Source organism: Pongo abelii, chromosome 5 (assembly GCF_028885655.2).
Source record: "Pongo abelii isolate AG06213 chromosome 5, NHGRI_mPonAbe1-v2.0_pri, whole genome shotgun sequence".
NCBI classification, from domain to species: Eukaryota; Metazoa; Chordata; class Mammalia; order Primates; family Hominidae; genus Pongo; species Pongo abelii.
In genome coordinates this window covers 53,449,047-53,468,717 of record NC_071990.2, presented here as the reverse complement: position 1 = coordinate 53,468,717, position 19,671 = coordinate 53,449,047, and the positions used below count along the sequence as shown (strand labels likewise).

The window sequence follows — 19,671 nt, the reverse complement described above, 5'->3', positions numbered from 1 at the left end:
TGTGTGTGTGTATGTGTGTGTATGTGTATGTGTGTGTGTTAGACAGGGCATAATTCTAGACTTTTCTTCCTCCTCCCTTCCCTTTGATCTGATTAGTAAATCCTTTACCACCTACCTCCATAGTATTTCGCCTTTTCTTACCCATATTCTTCAAACTCATGGTGCTACTTTAATTTACACAGACACAAGAGGTTGCTTTCTCTACCCCTACTACCCCAATTCATTCGCCTCACTTAGGCCAGAGAAACCTACTGAAAATAAAATCTGATCATGTTAGCGGCTGCAATTGTTCAGCACACTGGCTTGTCAAGGAAGGTACTCTCGAGCGCCCCCCGTGGGTGAAGAAAATAACAACATCTATAGCCTGAGAAATAGCAGAAGCTGCCTCTAAAAACAAGATTTATTTTCGAAGGCATAGATTATCAAACTTTGAAATCCATATGAATTTTGCAATTGTTCCATAATATAGCCCTGATAGTTCTAATATATTTTTAATGTTTTAACTAACTTGCCAGCCAAATTATTCTTTTAGCACCACCCCCAACCCCAAAGACCCCTTCCAAACAGGTGCTGACTTGAGACGATGACTATAGAGCACTTGTCTCTAAAATGTACAAAAGGAAGAGAAATCTCAAGATGTCTCACTGAGATGAAGAAAGAAAGAAGAAAATATGCATGTATGTATACATGTATATACATGTATACACAAAATTAGAAAAGTTAGGGTCTACTGTATAAATTAAATAAGGGTTTGACAGTGCTTTTGATTTTAATCTGTATGTGGTACTTTGCCTAGTTAACACCCTTATGTGGATTTCCTGAAGGACTTGACATTCCTGTCAGGAAAGCATTGCGTACTTGCTGATTAAAAAGCATCTAAGGGCCGGGAGCGGTGGCTCACGCCTGCAATCCCAGCACTTTGGGAGGAAGAGGCAGGAGGATCACCTGACGTCAGGAGTTCAAGACTATCCTGGTCAACATGGCGAAACCCCGTCTTTACTAAAAATACAAAAATTAGCCGGGCATGGTGGCGCGCGCCTGTAATCCCAGCTACTCGGGAGGCTGAGTCAGGAGAATCGCTTGAACCTGGGAGGTGGAGGTTACAGTGAGCCGAGATCCGTCTCAAAAATAAAAACAAAAATAAAAAATGAAAAAAATAAAAAATTTAAAAATTAAAAAACATTAAAAAAAGCATCTGACTTAGATGGGTAATGGGTCAAAAGAAAGGCAGACTGCCACATGCAGCGCCTCATTTGGATGTGTCTGGAGTCTTGGAAGCTTGACTACCCTACGTTCTCCTACAAATGGACCTTGAGAGCTTGTTTGGAGGTTCTAGCAGGGGAGCGCAGCTACTCGTATACCCTTGACCGAAGACCGGTCCTCCTCTATCGGGGATGGTCGTCCTCTTCGACCGAGCGCGCAGCTTCGGGAGGGACGCACATGGAGCGGTGAGGGAGGAAGGGGACACCCGCCTAGCCAGCCAGATCAGCCGAATCAACCCTGGCGATCAATGGGGTGACAGATGTCGCAGCCAGATCGCCCTCACATCCGAGAATCCTAAACGGCGCACAAGCTATATAAACCTGAAGGAAATCCTAACTTTACACTTAGGTCAAGTTGTTTATCGTACTTAGAGCTTCAGCAGGAAATTTTAACTAAAATCAAATTTAGCCCGCACAGAAAATATCATTTATTCCCAAAATGCTAAAGTTTGAGAGAAACGGACTTGATTTCTGGCTGTTTTGACACTATCCAGAATGCCTTGCAGATGGGTGGAGCATGCTAAATACTGCAGTCTCCATTGGTGAGGTCGAACCGGAGCCTCTCCCAGCTCCCGCGCGCTAGAGCCGCCTGCTGGTCTCGCCTAGCCGGGGCTGCTGACCTTGCGCTTTGTGCGGCTCCAGGCCTCCGAGTGGACTCCAGGTCTGTCTCCCTCCTGCGGTCGCCCCCTTCCCTGCCCTTTCTCTCTTCTTTTTTTTCCCTCCCCTCTACTCTCTTGAGTCTCACTCTCGCATTCTTCCCTCAGCCGCCCAATTCAGTCCTTCTCTTGTCTTTTCTCCCTCTTGTCCTTTGCCCTCCTGCTCCAGTCTGGGCAGAGGTGGGCCCCTTGGCTGGAGCTGGGGTCCTTCTTGGCTCAGTGTGCGTATTTTTTTTTAAACCCCTTCTCTGGAGTCTGAATGCATTGGTGGAAGGTGGGTTCGGATCGTCCCCCGGCCTGGCTGGGCTGCCGCTACGCCCCTGCGTGGGCTGAGCGGGGAAGACGAGCATGGGAGAGTGAGATCTCAGATGGCCAAGCCCTGGCCCCCGGCTCGTTTTACAAGGCGAGGGGCTCATCTCCCAGGAGGGGTGGTGGACACGCGGGACCCGGGGGGCAGCCACCGGATGCGTGACGGTGGACGCACATTTTGCAGACAATAGTAGTACTCGGCCTGTTCACCTTCCAGTTGCCCTGATAATAAAATATGATGATGTATGTAAAAGCATGAATACTTGAAGAGCTTCCAGTGGCTGTGCGATTTTCCTTCGCGACCCTCTTCAACGCTTGCCACCCCCTATCCCCAAGCTGAATTTGGAAAATCTGAGATTCTCGAGGTCAAAATATGTAATATTCTGAATTTGTGAAATCCCGTACTGCTAGCACATATGTTTTTACAACAAATGGTCCCAGCTTCCCAAGATCCAGGATAAGAAGTCATAAATAGAAATCATATAAAAGCCAAGGTTTTTTTCCTCCATGTTTTAAAATGGTGGTATTTTTTTTCTTGAGTGAGGGAAAATGCAGCAACAAAAATAAAGAACAGTTTCCCGTGCCAAAATCCTGAATATTCATTTCGCCCCTGAGCACAGGGTTGAAGACGCGAAATTGGGACTGTTGGTCTGCGACGAGCTGCTGCATTTGTTTTTCAGAAAGCCTGAAAAGCTATCATGGCAGCAAGGCCCAAGCTTCACTATCCCAACGGAAGAGGCCGGATGGAGTCCGTGAGATGGGTTTTAGCTGCCGCCGGAGTCGAGGTACCTTATATGCTGTTTCTTCACAGATTTGTCATACAGCTTTTGAGACCTTTGAAAGAAAAATACGTTTTGAAGCACCGTTCAGTTCTAGTTCTCGTCCACCAAAATCACGGGCACGCTTCACTGAGTCAGATTCCATCCCTGAAGGGATTTTTCTTTATAATTAGAATGTAGTTGATGGAATTCTATTTTCCTTTTGACTTTTACTTAATGATTGGCTTCTGATGTAGCACCAATGAGTATTTATTAATAAGAAGAAAGGAAATTTACCTGAAAATTGTCAGTTACTCTGAGCTCTTATTAATTATGCATTCTTAGGGTAAATTTCGTGTTTTCTTCAGTGGCTTCAAACTGGCAGCCTTGGTATCTTGCTTATATATGTGTGTGTTTGTTTTTGTTTTTGTTCTGTTCTTTTAGCTTCTTATTATGGAAATTTTCAAATACAAATAAATGTAGAGAGAACATTGCTGTGAATTCTGTGTACTCATCACCCGACTTCAGCAATCATCAGCTTTATGCTAATCTTGTTTCATCTATCACCTCCCTCCCCTTGTTTTGTGGGAGTATTTTAAAGCAAAATCCAAACATCATAACATTTCATCTGGGAGTTCCTCAACATTTTTCTCTAACAGATGAGGATTTTAAAATGTAACGATATTATCACATCCAACAAAATTAGCAATTCTTTGTCATCTAACCTTCAGTCTGATTGTCTCAAACAGGTGTTTTATTTGTTTGTTTTTATAGTTTGTTTTAGTTTGGATCTAAACATTGGTCTACGCATTACATTTAAAATGGTTATGTTTCTTTCGGTATTTTAAAAATCTGTAAGTTTCCTTTTCATTTTTTACAAATTTATATTTGGGAATATTTCAGATTTATAGAAAAGTTGTAAAATAATACAGTCCCTCATTCAGTCTCCCTTAATGATGACATCTTACATCACCATGTCATATTACGAAATTAACATTGGTGCATGACTAACTAAACTACAGACTTTATTCAGATTTCACTGTTTTTTCTACTAATGCTCTGGGTTTTTTTTTTGACGGAGTCTGGCTCTGTAGCCCAGGCTGGAGTGCAGTGGTGCGATCTCACTGCAACCTCCGCCTCCCAGGATCAAGCAATTCCACTGCCTCAGCTTACCTAGTAGCTGGGACTACAGGTGCACACCACCATGACCAGCTAATTTTTGTATTTAGTAGAGACAGGGTTTCTCCATGTTGGCCAGGCTGATCTCGAACTCCAGACCTCAAGTGATCCGCCCACCTCGGCCTCTCAAAGTACTGGGATTACAGGTGTGAACCACCACGCCCGGCACTTTGCTAATGTCCTTTTACTATCCCAGGATCCAACATTATATTTATTCATCCTGTTTCCATAGTTGCCAACAATCCATGACAATTTCCCAGTCTTTTCCTTCATTTTACCTTCTTAACAGTTTTGAAAAGCACTGGTCAGATATTTTTGTAGAATCCTCTACAAATTGGGTTTATCTTGTTTTTTTTCGTGATTAGACTGAGGTTATGGGTTTGGGGAAAGAATGCCACAGAGGTGAAGTATGTTCACGTCATCATATTAGGGGTTACCTATCAACATGAGTTGTCATTGGCAATATTAACCTGGATCACATGGTTAAGGTAGTCTCTGCCAAGTTGCTGCATTGTAAAGTTACTATGTTTTCTTGTATTCTTCTGAAGCAGATCATGAAGTCCAGCCCACATTCAAAATGATGAGAATTAAGCTCTACCTCCTGGATGAGGGAGTATCTACATTTGGAATTTTTATATAAGGAAGATTTGTCTCCACTCATTTCTTTAGTTATTCAATTCTTTGTGTCCCTATAGACCTAAGTATATTGATTTTATACTTTAGATTATAGTCTGATGACCTAAATTGCCTAAATTGTTTCAGCTTTAGCCACTGGTGCTCTTTCAGGTTTACCTTTTTTTATTTCACATTGGCCTCTTTTTTGTTCTCAGCACTTTCTGACAGTGTAAAATGTTCTGTGCTCATCTTGTATTAATATTTTCCCTGCCCTAGCCCTAGAATCAGGAATTTCTTCAATAGAAAAATAGTATTAACAGGCCGGCACGGTGGCTCACACCTGTAATCCCAGTACTTTGGGAGGCTGAGGTGGGCAAATCACGAGGTCAGGAGTTCGAGACCAGCCTGACCAACATGGTGAAACCCCGTCTCTCCCAAAAATACAAAAATTAGCTGGGTATGGTGGCACGTGCCTGTCATCCCAGCTATTCAGGAGGCTGAAGCAGAAGAATGGCTTGAACTGGGAGGCGGGGGTCGCAGTGAGCCGAGATCACGCCACTGCATTCCAGCCTGTACAACAGAATGAGACTCCATCACAAAAAAAAAAAAAAAAAAAGGTGTTAATAGCCAAGATCTGGGTGCTAGATGTCTATGTTTGTTTCTAGTGCCATTTATTTGTGGAAGAAACTGCCCTGTAGAATTTTCCCTATCCTGGGTTTGGTTTACTTACCCTCCAGGTGTTGCCTTGAGGTAACATGGTAAAGTGAGGATACCTTTATTTTAACATGCTCCTCTATTCTCTGTACTTCCCATAAATTACTAGCTGGACCCAGAGGCATGATCACTTAAGGCTCCTTTTTTCTTTCTAACTTTTTTTTCTTGCCAGACTATGTCAGAAGAGATACTGTGAACACACTTCTATTGTATCACATCAGGGGTTGTCTCGTTTTCAGTGATGCCGAGCTTCATCGGTATGTTCCTGTGATGTCAACCCCAGTCCACACATTATAGTTTCTCCCGTTTTCTTTCCAACTTGTGGTTTTAGCAGCTATTGATCATCATCATTGTTAGGGACTACAAAATGGCAATTCTTTTAATTTCCATCATTTCACCTATGTTTATGAACTATGATTCTCTTCTAAGAGAGTACTTGTCACTCATTAACTATTTAATTACTTTAAAATATGCTTCATATAGGAAAGGCAAGGTAAATGCTTGATTATAAATTTTCACATTAATGCGTTACCCTAGCAACCTCCAAAGATGCAAATGTGAGTTGTTGGGTTATGGGTTTTGTGTTTGTTTTTAGTTTTTATTTTTTGCCTATGACAACTTGCCACATGGTGTTTTACAATTTTCTAAATGAGTTGACATCATTTTCATATGCAAATTCTGATTTCTGACTTGTCTTCAGAAATTGGAAGATGTGGTGATCCTGAGCTCATTTTCACAGGGCAGCAATTGTTGGATCTGAATAAGGACTGCCCCACCTCGCCCTCTTGTCTCAGGGTGTGTCTGCTAATTGTTAAGAGGAAAGTGAAAAACATTCATGGTCCCCTGAACCTGCTCGACTTCACTTGTGTCTGTCATTTTTCTAACCCCCACAGGCTTCTGAGTTTGTAATTCTTGATGTATTTCATAGGTTTTGAATGGATGTCTTATATATGTATGCAATATAACCCTTTGTCAAATCTTCTCTCTTTCTTCGTTCTGCCCTGCTCCTCCTACTCACCTATGAGTCAACATTTTTAGTTACAGTAATAAAAACTCAACCCTAAATACATTAAACAAAAAAAGAACATGAGTCGTCTGACCCACCTACCCCAGTCCAATCACAGGAACAGGCTGATCAGGTAGAGTAATGAGCCCACTCCTCAGACCAGACTGGAGGAAGCTAGATTGGTCTCTCTCCCAGGGTGACCACATGGTTTACAAGGTGATGGGGAGGGGGCCCCTCCCCATCTCTTTGCCAGTTAAGTTTGTGCTCACATAGATCTGAGACAGTTGGGAGGGACCAGCTGGCAGCCACCAGACAAGTCCATGATTCTCAATATCCCACGACTGGGTTGAACCTAAAGTTGAAGCACACACATCTGAGTAACTAGGTCACTAAAACCTACTGAAAAACAGCCTGTTCTAATTCAGGGAGTCCTCAATGTTGGTCAGTCACTTAATTTGAGTCATCATTGACATTGCTCTACGTTGGTAGTTTCTTCCATGCTTGGAACTTTATTTGCCCAAAGACCCCTTAAAACCCAGGCAAATCCCCCTTGAGACGTGGAGGATTTACACCATTTCTACCATTAACTAGGAGCATCAGTTGAGCACCTTGTCCCTGCATATATCATATAAACTTTCTGAGCCAAATGTGGTGGCTTGAGCCTATAATCTCGGCTTCTTGGGAGGCTGAGGGTGGCAGGATCCCTTGAGCCCAGGAGGTTGAGGCTGCAGTGAACTGTGATTGAGCCACTGCACTCCAGCCTGTGTGACAGACCTCTAAGAAAAAATAAATAAATAACCCTTTCTGTTAACTAATATGATGTTTTGACTTTTGATTTTAGTATGTTGTAGTACAAATATCCAGGGACAAATTCCTCAACTGAATCTATCTGAGAGACAAATTGTCAATTGATCCGGGAGTACTGTCTGCACCACATCTGACCATCTAGGCTTCGAGCATTGTTGCCCCAAGGGTACTGTTCATGAGCATTAGATGGAGATCCTCTGGGAGCATTGAGGCGCCTTTCCTCACACCATGAGCACCCACTTTGGCAAGTAGCAGAAGCCAAGCCTATGATCCTGATTCTCCCCCACCCCTCCAAGTTGAATGTTTTTCAACTAAATTCACCAGTTGTTAACATTTTGCTACATTTGCTTTCTCCCTTCCTTTTTTTTCTGAATTGTTTCAAAGTAGTTGCAGACATCAGCATGTGTCTTCCTCCCAATGTTACAGGAAAGGGGTCCTGATCCAGACCCCAACTGAGGGTTCTTGGATCTCACAGAAGAAAGAATTTCAGGCGAGTCCACAGTGCAAAGCAAAAGCAAGTTTATTAGGAAAGTAAAGGAATAAAAGAATGGCTACTCCATAGAGCAGCCCCAAGGGCTGCTGGTTGCCCATTTTTATAGTCATTTCTTGATAATATGCTAAACAATGGGGTGAATTATTCATGCCTCCCCTTTCTAGATCATATAGGGTAACTTCCTGACATTGCCGTGGCCTGTGTAAACTGTCATGGTGCTGGTGGGAGTGTGGCAATGAGGACGACCAGAGGTCACTTTCATCACCATCTTGGTTTTGGTGGGATTTAGCTGGCTTCTTTAATGCAACCTGTTTTATCAGCAAGGTCTTTATGACCTGTATCTTGCACTGACCTCCTGTCTCATCCATTGGCTTACAATGCCTTAACTGTCTGGGAATACAGCCCCCCCAGTAGGTCTCAGCCTCATTTTACCCAGCTCCTGTTCAAGATGGAGTTGCCCTGGTTCACACGCCTCTGACACCAAGGCAAAATAAATAATTGTCCTAATAACCACAATAGCATTGTCACCACCAAGAAAATTAACACTGCCTTCACAACATCTAATATGCAATCCATATTCAAATTTTCCCTATTTTCCCCCAAATGTCTATATAATGGTTACACGTCTGTTTAGCAGTTATAACAGTTTCGTCTCCTCTGAAATCTACTTCCAATTTGGTTGTTAAGTCTCTTTAGTTGATTTTCATCAACAGGACCTGACTTTTTTTTCATGCCCTCGACTCTTGAGAAGTCCAGGCCATTATGTTCGTAAGGTCCCACATCCTGAATATACCTGATTTTCACCTTGTGTGTAGATTCAGGGTAAATATTTTTGGTGGTGTTTTAGCAGGTGTGACTGTGCCCTTCTCACTGTGTTACAACAGAAGCCTCAGGATGTCAGAGTGTTCTCCACTGGGGAGCCAAGTTTGATTGTTTGGTGAGACAGAGGGTGAGAGATCTCCCCATCTCTCCATTATAAATTGACACTTTCCCTTTATCATAATTAAGTAACTTAATTAAGTCTTCTGTAAAAAAGAGCTTTTCCTTTCCCCTACCTTTTTTTTTTAGCATCATCATTTATGGACATAGAGATTTTGTTGTTGGGTGTTATAATCCATAATTGACATCATTCTTTTTGATGCTTAAATTTTCCCAAATTTGGTAGGGAATTCCCCTCACAGGGCCCTCCATGCCTTTCTCTTTCACATTTGAGCACTTCCTTGCTTTCTGCCATAACAAAATCAACCTTCTCTTATAGGAGCCCTGGTTCCTTTTAGGGGGCAGTGATATTTAGAAACCAAGATGTGGATGCTAAGTCTGCTCTTTCTCTCTGCTTCTTAAGACTGTTTAACTTGGTATTTTTAGTCCTGAGCCTGTATGATATTTATCTCCTTTTGGAGGGTGAGGATATCTTTTTAAAAAATTGATGCATAATGTACATATTTGGGGAATACATTTGATATTTTGATACATGTATATCACGTGTAGTGATCAAATCAGGGTAATTAGGATATCCATCACCCACCTCAAACATTTATCTTTCCTTTATGGCAGAACATTCCAATTCTCTTCTAGCCATTTTGAACTGTGTAATATGTTATTGTTAACTATAGCCTACTGTGCTATTGAATACTAGGTTTTATTTCTTCTGTCTAGCTATATTTATGTACCATTGACCAACCTCTTTTCACATCGCCTTCCTCTCTACACTTCCCAGCCTCTAGTAAGCACCAATCAACTTTCTATTTCCATGAGATCCACTTTTTTAGCTCCCACATATGAATCAGAACATGCAGTCTTTGTCTTTCTGTGCCTGGCTTATTTCACTTAACGTAATGACCTCTGTTTCTGTTCATGTTGCTTAAAATGACAGGATTTTGTTTTCTTAATGGCTGAATAATATTCCACTATGTATATATACATTTCTTTTTTAAAAATTTAGTTTGATGAAGAATTTCTGGAAACAAAAGAACAGTTGTACAAGTTGCAGGATGGTGAGTATGAAAATGAAACAACTGCCTCTAATACTGATTTTCCTTTAAGAACTGCTGTTTATGTGGAAGGGCAAAAGTATTCAATGACACTGAACGTTCAGAACAGTATCCTAAAACCAAAAAAAGCAAGAGGGAATAAATAGTTGAAATTGCCAGGAAATCACTTCTTATTCAATAGTTCCATAAAAGCTGGCTGAAGGGGGTGAGCAGTTCCTTCCCCATCCAAGTGAATAGCTCTTCTCCATCCCTTTCTTCTCCCCTCTCTCCCCTCCAATCTCTTCCTCCCCCTTTCTTTCTCTCCCTTGCCCCTTCCCTCCTTCTCATCTTTCCCTGCTTCCTTCACACTATCTGAGGCATCCTGGCCTGCTTGAAGTATGCAAATAAATATCCCCATTTACATGGGGATACTTTCTGAAGTAAATACTACACAGAAGTGAAATCAACAAACTGCCCCCTCCCTTCACCTTTAATTCCTGGTCAGCCCTGCTCCCTCGCCCATCCATTATAGCAGGAGCCACCAGCAGACCCATAAAGAATGCACCCATCAACCCTGTGAGCAGCCTCCCTCCCAGCCAACAGCAAGGTCCTCAGGCCCAGCTGGAGGCTCCCTTGTGTGGTACCAGCTCTCCAGGGCTGTAAGGTCGCCTTTTGTGTGTGACGGTGGCTGGAAGCCACTAGGCATGTGCTAAGTACTCCTCTCGCCTCTCCCCTCACCTGCTCCGAATGCCTAAACCCTCAAGGGCCAAGCTGTACCCTATACTGGCATCTCTCCCCAGGGTTTGGTATGTGGAAAATGTTGGATTCAGGTTTGTTAAATAAAACAATGGGTTGTTTTTTTAACTAGTGACAGCAAACTTGGTAGTAAATGGTCTGTTCTGTGGCTACAGAGTAGCCACAGAGTATACATGAGCCAAAGAGTATACATGAGTCTCAGCTAGTTACTTAGGTTTCATGATCAGATTCTCTGAAAACAGTGCTGTCGTCCAATATGGTAGCCACTAGGCACATGTGACTGTTGAGCACATGAAATATGTCTAGTGCAACTTAGGAACTGAATTTTAAGTTTTAAAAATTGTAATTAATTTAAATTTAGATTTACATAGCTGCATGTAGCTGGTGACTGCTATATTGGCCAGTGTAGCACTGAAGAAATATCTTCACTACATTCCCCTCAATCCCTTATCACTGTGGATAGGTATTTTTCCTGGAGTGAAAATGAAAAGGGAACGTTTATAACAATGCTAGTTTTCAGGCTTTTTTTTTTTTTTCAAGATAGAGTCTTGCTCTGTTGCCCAGGCGTGCAATGGCGCGATCTCGGCTCATTGCAACCTCCATCTCCCAGGTTCAAGCAATTCTCCTGCCTCAGCCTCCCAAGTAGCTGGGATAACAGGCATCCGCTACCGTAACCGGCTAATTTTTGTATATCTAGTAGAGGCGGGGTTTCACCATGTTGGCCAGGCTGGTCTCGAACTCTTGACCTCATGATCTGCCTGCCTTGGCCTCCCAAAGTGCTGGGATTACAGGCTTGAGCCACCATGCCTGGCCCCTTCAGGCTTCTTTTGTGGCTAAGTCTGCTCTCCTGGATGAAGTTAAGGTTATCTGTCATCTGGAAGCTTTACACTATTTCCTAAGGCCATGATTCCACCACTTCTTTTCATTCCACAGAGCATTTTTTAGGGGTTGGGGGACAGAGAAGAAAAGATCACTTCTAACTCTGAGCTTCCATTCTCAGGTAACCACCTGCTGTTCCAACAAGTGCCCATGGTTGAAATTGACGGGATGAAGTTGGTACAGACCCGAAGCATTCTCCACTACATAGCAGACAAGCACAATCTCTTTGGCAAGAACCTCAAGGAGAGAACCCTGTACTGCAGCCCCTCTTGAGTGTTGTCACTTGTCAGCTTACTGATGCGTTAGCTGATTAGCAACCCTCTGTATCATACCACATTTACTTTATGTCTTACATAGTTAGTGAGATCAGGGAACAAAAACCCAAGAAGGTCACAAAGACCAGCTGGAACTTCAGTAGAGAGAGTCTGAGTAAAACAAAAGAATTGGATTCAGATATTGAATACTATATCTAGGGTGTTGTTTCAGATTTCAACATTTTTAAATGCTTTGATACTGCTTTTTCCCTTTCTTGCACATTCACTGTTGTTAAGTATTAGGAATGAGGAGCTGCTGTGACATTCAAGGCCTGGGAGAGTGAGAATTAGATTATAATTTGAAATGAAAGCCTGGTCCTTGCACCCCTTAGATGTATGACCCTGGGCAACGTGGATATAAGAATAGTACATTTCTCATAGTGTCATGTGATTTAATGAGATAATGGATAGAGAGTGTTTAGCACCATGCCTGGTACGCTCTAAGCACTCAATAAGTGGTATTCACTGTTTTTATAAAGATGAAGTTTGACCCATACGAAGAGACCAAAACATGGATGCTGGGGTAAAAGTGGAGGAGTAGGATGCTGGGAGAGAGAGCACTCATGACTGTCAAGCTGTCTGATCTGTGATAGATTTTTCTGAGTTACAACTAGAATTGACCTTATATCTTTGCTCTTAAGAGACAGGTATAGGTAAATGCTTCTAGGGACTTAAGTTGCCAGCATCTTAAAAAAAAAAAAAAAAAGCACTCTGAATTCTTAGTGTGGAAACTGATGGCTTCAAAGAGAGGAGAAACTGAGACAACTGCTTTTTTGTTTTAAGGATTGACATGTACGTGGAGGGGACGCTGGATCTGCTGGAACTGCTTATCATGCATCCTTTCTTAAAACCAGATGATCAACAAAAGGAAGTGGTTAACATGGCCCAGAAGGCTATAATTAGATACTTTCCTGTGTTTGAAAAGGTAGGTGGCAGAGATGCCTACATACACAGAGTAACCAAACCACAAGGAAGCTGCCACAAACACCCTTTTCTGTCCAAGGCATTTTAAAACTGATCCCAGTGGGACTAACCTAAGAGCTAATGGACTCCTAAGAGCTACTAGTAGCCACAGCACAAAGCTGGCGTCTTAGAGCCCCTCGGACTCTGCTAGGACCACATGATTCAGAAGTCTAGAAAAAGTATGTGCTCCCTGCCTTTGTTCCTTATTGTTCCTTGCATTCACCAAGTTCCCACCTTGTGTGGATACAGCAGAAACTTCAGAAGATACAGAAAACAAAAACTACCTCATTCATTCATTCAGCAAAAGTTGTTGAACAGCTATCTCATAGCTGACATCCTCCCTGATAATTTGATATGAGGAGAAGAACCATTTCCATTTTATTTATCTTCCCTTTGCTCTTTTTGTTTTTGGTTTTGTTTTTCTCTTCTTGTTATATCTGCTTTTCTGAGCTTCAAATTCTTTATTCCTGAACTGGGAGGAACTTTTTTAGTGTTTCAGTGCAAGCACTAAAGAAGAGGATGTGAAAATATGGGAAGGCCTATTTGGCAAGCTTCCTCTGACCATCTTTATGGAACTAGATTTAGGAAAAAGGAGAGGTATTTTCTGGGGTTTCTGTAGCTAGGTTTTATGGTATCTGTGCCACAGGCACTTTGTGAATGTAAAAGAGGATAATGCAGAAATGTGGTCTGGAAAGGGCACAGAGGACCTGGTGCTTTCGCAAAGGGTCACTGCTCATTCTTAGGTCCCAAGGGCCCAGACTGTGTCAGGGTTTCTTGCAACACGCCTATGAGGTGAGAACTGTTGTCCCTTTTACACATAATGAAATGAAGTCATGAAGCAATTCAGTGACCTGTCCAAGGTAACATGGCCAGAAAATGGAGAGCAGGGTTGGAACTCTGGCCTCTGACTACAAATTCAGGATGCATTGTACTATGCCACTCTGGCTCCAGTAGCTATATTTGACTCGGAATTGTGTTCGGAGTGCACTTGTGCACATGCAGACACCCATGGGCATCCAAGAGTTGACTGTGAAGGGGATCTCCCCTTTGCTACCACTGCTTCTTGCCTCTCCCTAATCACAATCTATTCTAATAAGCCCCATACCTATACGTTACCCTCAGAATGGGAGTCAAGATGAACTCAAGCTTTTAATTTTCTCTGTTTTGGGACATGTAAGAGGAAGTCTAATTTTATAATTGGGTTGAGTTTATGACTACACGTCTTGATGTTCTAGCAACAGAACTGGGAAATAAGAGTGGGCCCCTTGAAGATGATCTATCACTTAGATTTCTTAAATCACCCCGCCCTTCCCCAAGCCTCCTGTATGCATTTCTGTAGATACGTTTTTGGAATAGATATATCCTTTCAAAACACCAGATGCTAAATCCAGAAATAAGGAATTTTCCCTTCCCCACTTCGATGTCTCATTCAGATCCACAGCAGATATTTAAGGATGCTTTCATTTCCACACCTTTTTTGTACTTTCTGTCTCTCTCTTGCTCTCTCTCTCTCCCCCTCTCTCTCGCTCTCTCTGTCAGATATGGGGTGCGTTCTCTTAATTGATGTTATTTATGAAAGCATGAAATGACAAAGTCATAGTTTCACCTCTTCTCAGATACTGCACTGATTCAGTAACCTCATCAGTCTCTCCGTGTGGAATATTATAACTGATGCACACCATTTCCTTACAGATTTTAAGGGGTCATGGACAAAGCTTTCTTGTTGGTAATCAGCTGAGCCTTGCAGATGTGATTTTACTCCAAACCATTTTAGCTCTAGAAGAGAAAATTCCTAATATCCTGTCTGCATTTCCTTTCCTCCAGGTAAATAAAACTATGTATTAGAAGATTGGCCTAGAACTCTTGGGCCTCCCTTCAGTGCCTATTGTTTGGTTGGCTTTGGGGAGTGTGTGTGTGTGTGTGTGTGTGTATGTGTAATATTTTTAAGATTCTAGTTTGGCAAATGAAATGAAAGTAAGGACCCAAAGTTATTTTTCTGCTCCTTAAATCCTTCAAGTTGAAAGATCATTGAAGTGTAAAAGATTTTTTTTTTTAAGATGGGATCTTACTATGTTGCCCAGAATGGTCTTGAACTCCTGGGCTCAAGAGATCCTCCCACGTCAGTCTCCTGAGTAGCAGGGACTGTAGGCATGTGCCAGCACACCCAGCTCAGAAATTTTCATCTTAATTTTGTTCCGTAACTGCACTCCCGGAAAAAACTCCATGCACAGGGAGTTTGCCTCTGGGGACTTTCCATAGAAATAACCATAGAGATGAGGTGCTCTCACACTCACATGTATCTACTGATGGGATAGTGGGCGAGATAAACATCAAAACAGTCTCATTCATCAGGCTATGACCCCCTTTCTTAGAAATAGTATGGTCTCAAGTTAGGAAATTCTAAGCCTGAGCTCTGAGAGCAAATGAGAGATGTTAGCACCCTAAACATCACACCATAGGATTCCTACCATTCTCCTTCTGAGAATTCCAAGGAAAGACTTGTGTGGTTCAAATTATCCCTCAGGGTTATTCTGGCAGGATTGATCATAGAACTTTAAAGGAGAGAAGGGCCTTTAAAAAAAAAACTCATTTAATGACTTCAATATTCACTTGAGGAAGTAGAGACCCAGGATAAAGAAATCAGCAGCCAAGCTGGCTTAGCCAGTGGATGCTTGAGTTTTATCTAGAACCTTAGCCTTTTATCTCCAAGTCTAATGTGCAGACTGTAACTCCTGGGCCAAACCTGGCCTGCCACCTGTTTTTATACAGCTTGTGAGTTAAGAATAGTTTTTACATTTTTAAATGGTTGAAAAAAAATGTGGAATAATATTTCATGACACATAAAAATTATATGAAATTCAAATTCTAGTATTCATAAATTTCATTGGTACAAAGCCATGCCCACTCATTTATACAATGTCAAGGTTGCTTTTGTGTTTCTACAGCAGAGTTAAGTAGATCTGATGGAGACCATATGGCCTGCAGAACTTAAAATATTTGCTGACTGGTCCTTTATAGAAAAAGCTTGCCAATCCCTGGAACAGCCTGGATACAGACCAAATTGCTATATGTTTGACCAAGTTATCAAAAGCCAAGAGAGATACACTAACTCCCCAAAGAGTAACACACATACTTGAAAACAATTTTTTGCCAAGTCTATTAAATATTTTGATATACTAATGAGAGCAATTACCACCAGTTCAATAAGTACACCCAGAAAATGAGAATAAAGATCTTCAACAAGGCAATAAACCCCCATATCATTTATGTTATAGTTTATATATTTTTTTCAATTTTTTTTCATTTACTTTTGCAGACACAGAGATTGACTTTCCTTAATTTGATTTTATTCATTCAGAACTTAGGATACTTTTCACCTGAAGTATTCTTTTGCACTGTTAAAAAAGTTACTTGTTTAGCAGAGAAGGGAAATCAGAGGAAGGGATCTGCAACTTGTTGAGTGCCAGCTTCATTCCAGTCAGTCTGCTAGGCACTTACATGCATTTGCTCATCTGTCCCGTCAACCCCACCCCAATAACCCTAGGAGATGGGCTTCACTATCTCCATTTTACAGATGAAAATTACCAGCTTGGAAACATTACATTCTGCATAAAGTTGCAAGACTGTGGATGACTGAGTTGGGAGCCACAGAGGAGTCTGGGATCTAAGTCTGCACTCTTTCCACTAGACTATGTGGTTTCTGAAAAACACATTTAGAAGTACTAGAAGTACCTATGGCTCCAAATAGGTGGGATGCTGAACCCAGAAGTAGGTAGAATGCTAAGCTTCTTAAAGGTGAAATCTAGGCCGGGCGCAGTGGCTCACACCTGTAATCCCAGCACTTTGGGAGGCCGAGGCGGGTGGATCACTTGAGGTCAGGAGTTCAAGACCAGCCTGGCCAACATGGTGAAACCCCGTCTCTAGTAAAAATAAAACAATTAGCTGAGCGTGGTGGCATGCGCCTGTAATCCCAGCTACTGGGAGGTTGAGGCAGGAGAATCGCTTGAACTGGGGAGGCGGAGGTTGCAGTGAGCCGAGATCATGCCACTGCACTCCAGCCTGGGTGACAGAGCAAAACTGTGTCTCAAAAAAAAAAAAAAAAAAAGTGAAATCTTTCCAGGCATGCATATATATATACATGCTTGTGTACACATACACACACACCTTACAGGCAGTAAAGTACTTTTCATTGAATGGATACAAAAGATTTAAAAAGTCTAGGGTAAATAATAGAGATCAAGGTTTTTTGGTAAACTGTAGCACCAGGACCTATTGGTATTTTACACTGATGATACTATAATAACAACCCTTTTTTAAGCCCCAAGCATTATCTGTGTAAATACAGTTTTAATCTGTGATCAGATTGAGCATCAATATTTTAAAACTTCAGAATCGGACACCAGATCTGTGTTGAATTTAAAGGGTTATTCCTGTGTTGATTAATGGATTTAAAAAGTCACAAAAGTTTTACTATACTTGATAACTATGAACCCCAGATAAATCTTGAAACAATACATCATTTGGAACAAGATTCTAAATTTTGGTATAATATTTAAAATCATACAAGTAGAGCTTAAGTACGTAATGAAAAGAGAAAATTGTCATATTTATGTATAATTAATTGGTATCATTATTAGGGTTTTTGTTACTATTAGTGACGTGTGTATGTATGTTTGTGTGTGTGCTTAATTAAGGCTGTGCCTTGCACATAATAGGCAATTAACAAATAGTAGCTATTTAAAATGATCTCTTCACTTTTAAATAAATGGCTTTATTTAAATAGCTTTAAAAGGTTTTATTAGAATAATTATATATGATGAGCATATGCTTATTCATATAGTTCAGATTTTTCACTAGATCAAATGGGCTTTTCTTCTCAGTTACTGAGAATTGGTAAGATTTGATTCTGTGAATGAAAAATACAGTTTTTTTCTTCCATTCCAGTTTATATAAATATCTGGTATCTGAGCCAGAGGCTATGAAGAAATGCAACTGGCTATTTCCTGCACATAGCCAGAAAGAGGATTCATTTACTGATAGGAGTAAAAACTCTGAAGAAGCTGAATCTTAAGATATAAATTGTACCATCTGGTGACTTTTTAAAGCACCTTTACTTAAGTGGCTCATGCATTTTCTCCCAGCAGATCAGTGCACTTCAGGTGGCTAGTCCGAGTGGTGTTTACAGCTAATTGATCACAACCAGTTACAGATTTCTTTGTTCCTTCCCCACTCCCACTGCTTCAAATTGACTACCATTAAAAAACAATACAAAACAATACACTGGAGGTGTTTTCAGTGAGTTTTCCCCTTCCTTTTTTTTCACCTTAAGTGTCATAATTCTATTTTGAGTATGTTTTTACTTTTGCCATCTCTGTAAAGAGTTCTTATCTTTTTGTGAACCTGGAGATTTGTGTAAACCCTTATCTTGATACCGGTGATTGATGACAGAGATTGTAAATAATCATAGAGATCAGGTCTTAACCTAGCCTTGTTCAACCCACGGCCCGCGGGCTGCATGTGGCTCAAGACAACTTTGAATGTGGCCCAACATAAATTCATAAACTTTCTTATAACATTATGAGATATTTTGAGTTTTTTTTTCAGCTCATTAGCTACCTTTAGTGTTAGTGTATTTTATGTGTGGCCCAGTGAAGCCAAAAGATTGGACACCCCTGCTAAACAAATGCTAGATTTCAGTTCTGCTTGGAACCCTTCAACAAGTATTTATTGAACAAATTTTGATGGGCCATTTTGCATAACCATATCTTCGTAGTATCTAATACCTTTTTTGTTAGCCTTAAACTTTTGGATTTTCCTTTTTCAGGAGTACACAGTGAAACTAAGTAATATCCCTACAATTAAGAGATTCCTTGAACCTGGCAGCAAGAAGAAGCCTCCCCCTGATGAAATTTACGTGAGAACTGTCTACAACATCTTTAGGCCGTAAAACAACGCATCCATGTGTGAGTGAGAGCGTGTTCCTAGAGATGGTTCTGTCTACGGTCATGTCTTAATGGATCCCAGCTCTGTCATGGTGCTATGTATTAAGTTGGGTCCTAAGTTGGGTCTTTTGTGTCAAAGAGATCATCTCTTCTAGAAATATCAACCTTTTTTGTCCAGTAAATAATTGTTAGGGGATCTTTTTTGGAAAACTTTTTTGGAGAGGCTGGTATCGGGCTACTCATGTACTGTAGCCAGTTCATCCTCCTAATAAGAATGGGCAGCATCTCTTGTTCTCTCCTGAGCGTCTTTCTGCTCTCCTTATCTTGTTCTCTTATCTTTATCCCCTCCAGTCTCTGCCTAATTTTTAGTGTTTAACAACAACCGAATGTCCAGTAAACGACTCTCCTCTGAGCTGTAATAAATAAAATGGTATTAATGAATGCAATCAGTATTAGTCAAAATAAAGAATTTATGAGTCATTGCTCATTGTCTTGTTGCTAGAATTTTTTAATTTTTTTTTAAATATAGAATACATTTGCACAGTTCAAAAATCAAAAAAGTATAAAAGGGTCTACAGTCTTGGAAGTCTTTTCAACCCTGCTTCCCCGCAACTGAATCCTGCTTCTCACAGGCAAACGCAGTTACTATTTGTGTACCCTTCCAGTTACATCTGACACATGTATAAGAAAATGCAAATATATGTTATTTTTATCTTCTTACTACCCAAATGGTTATTCGTAGGCTTCTAATTTTTTGCATTTCAGAGCTAAAAGTATGGTCTGTTAATATAATGCTGCTGTTAAACTGGTGTTGATTCATGTCTCAAATACTCATCAAGCATCAGCTGGGCACAGGGGCTCATGCCTGTAATCCCAGCACTTTAGGAGGCCAAGGTGGGTAGATCACCTGAGGTCAGGAGTTTGAGACCAGCCTGGCCAAAATGGTGAAACCTCGTCTCTACTAAAACTGCAAAAAGTAGCCAGGCATGGTGGCACACCCCTGTAATCCCAGTTACTTGGGAGCCTGAGGTAGGAGAATTGCTTGAAC

At 41.2% G+C, this 19,671-nt stretch overlaps 1 protein-coding gene across 4 annotated transcripts; it reads left to right on the top strand.

The window, feature by feature from the left end:
* The first annotated feature begins 1,815 nt into the window (after nt 1-1,815).
* Nucleotides 1,816-19,106, top strand: LOC100450954 (glutathione S-transferase A4). Of its 4 annotated transcripts, none has more exons than XM_002817008.6 (7): nt 1,816-1,923; nt 2,908-3,012; nt 9,742-9,793; nt 11,526-11,658; nt 12,502-12,643; nt 14,374-14,505; nt 18,506-19,106. In XM_002817008.6, the coding sequence occupies exons 2-7, from the start codon at nt 2,926-2,928 to the stop codon at nt 18,626-18,628; spliced, it is 669 nt and encodes a 222-aa protein (XP_002817054.1). In that variant the 5' UTR covers nt 1,816-1,923; nt 2,908-2,925; the 3' UTR covers nt 18,629-19,106. The 4 variants fall into 4 exon arrangements, with proteins under 4 accessions (XP_002817054.1, XP_009240236.1, XP_063580904.1 ...); XM_009241961.4 differs by having other exon boundaries at nt 1,824-1,923; nt 2,848-3,012; XM_063724834.1 differs by lacking the exon at nt 1,816-1,923 and adding an exon at nt 1,973-2,139.
* The last annotated feature ends 565 nt before the right edge of the window (nt 19,107-19,671 follow it).

What these genes read in the sequence shown, in the direction of transcription:
- LOC100450954 (XM_002817008.6), top strand. Translation starts at nt 2,926, where the DNA reads ATGGCAGCAAGGCCCAAGCTTCACTATCCCAACGGAAGAGGCCGGATG. An exon ending in GTTGTACAAGTTGCAGGATG is followed by an intron (nt 9,794 to 11,525) that starts GTGAGTATGAAA and finishes TTCCATTCTCAG; the next exon opens with GTAACCACCTGCTGTTCCAA. An exon ending in ACTTTCCTGTGTTTGAAAAG is followed by an intron (nt 12,644 to 14,373) that starts GTAGGTGGCAGA and finishes ATTTCCTTACAG; the next exon opens with ATTTTAAGGGGTCATGGACA.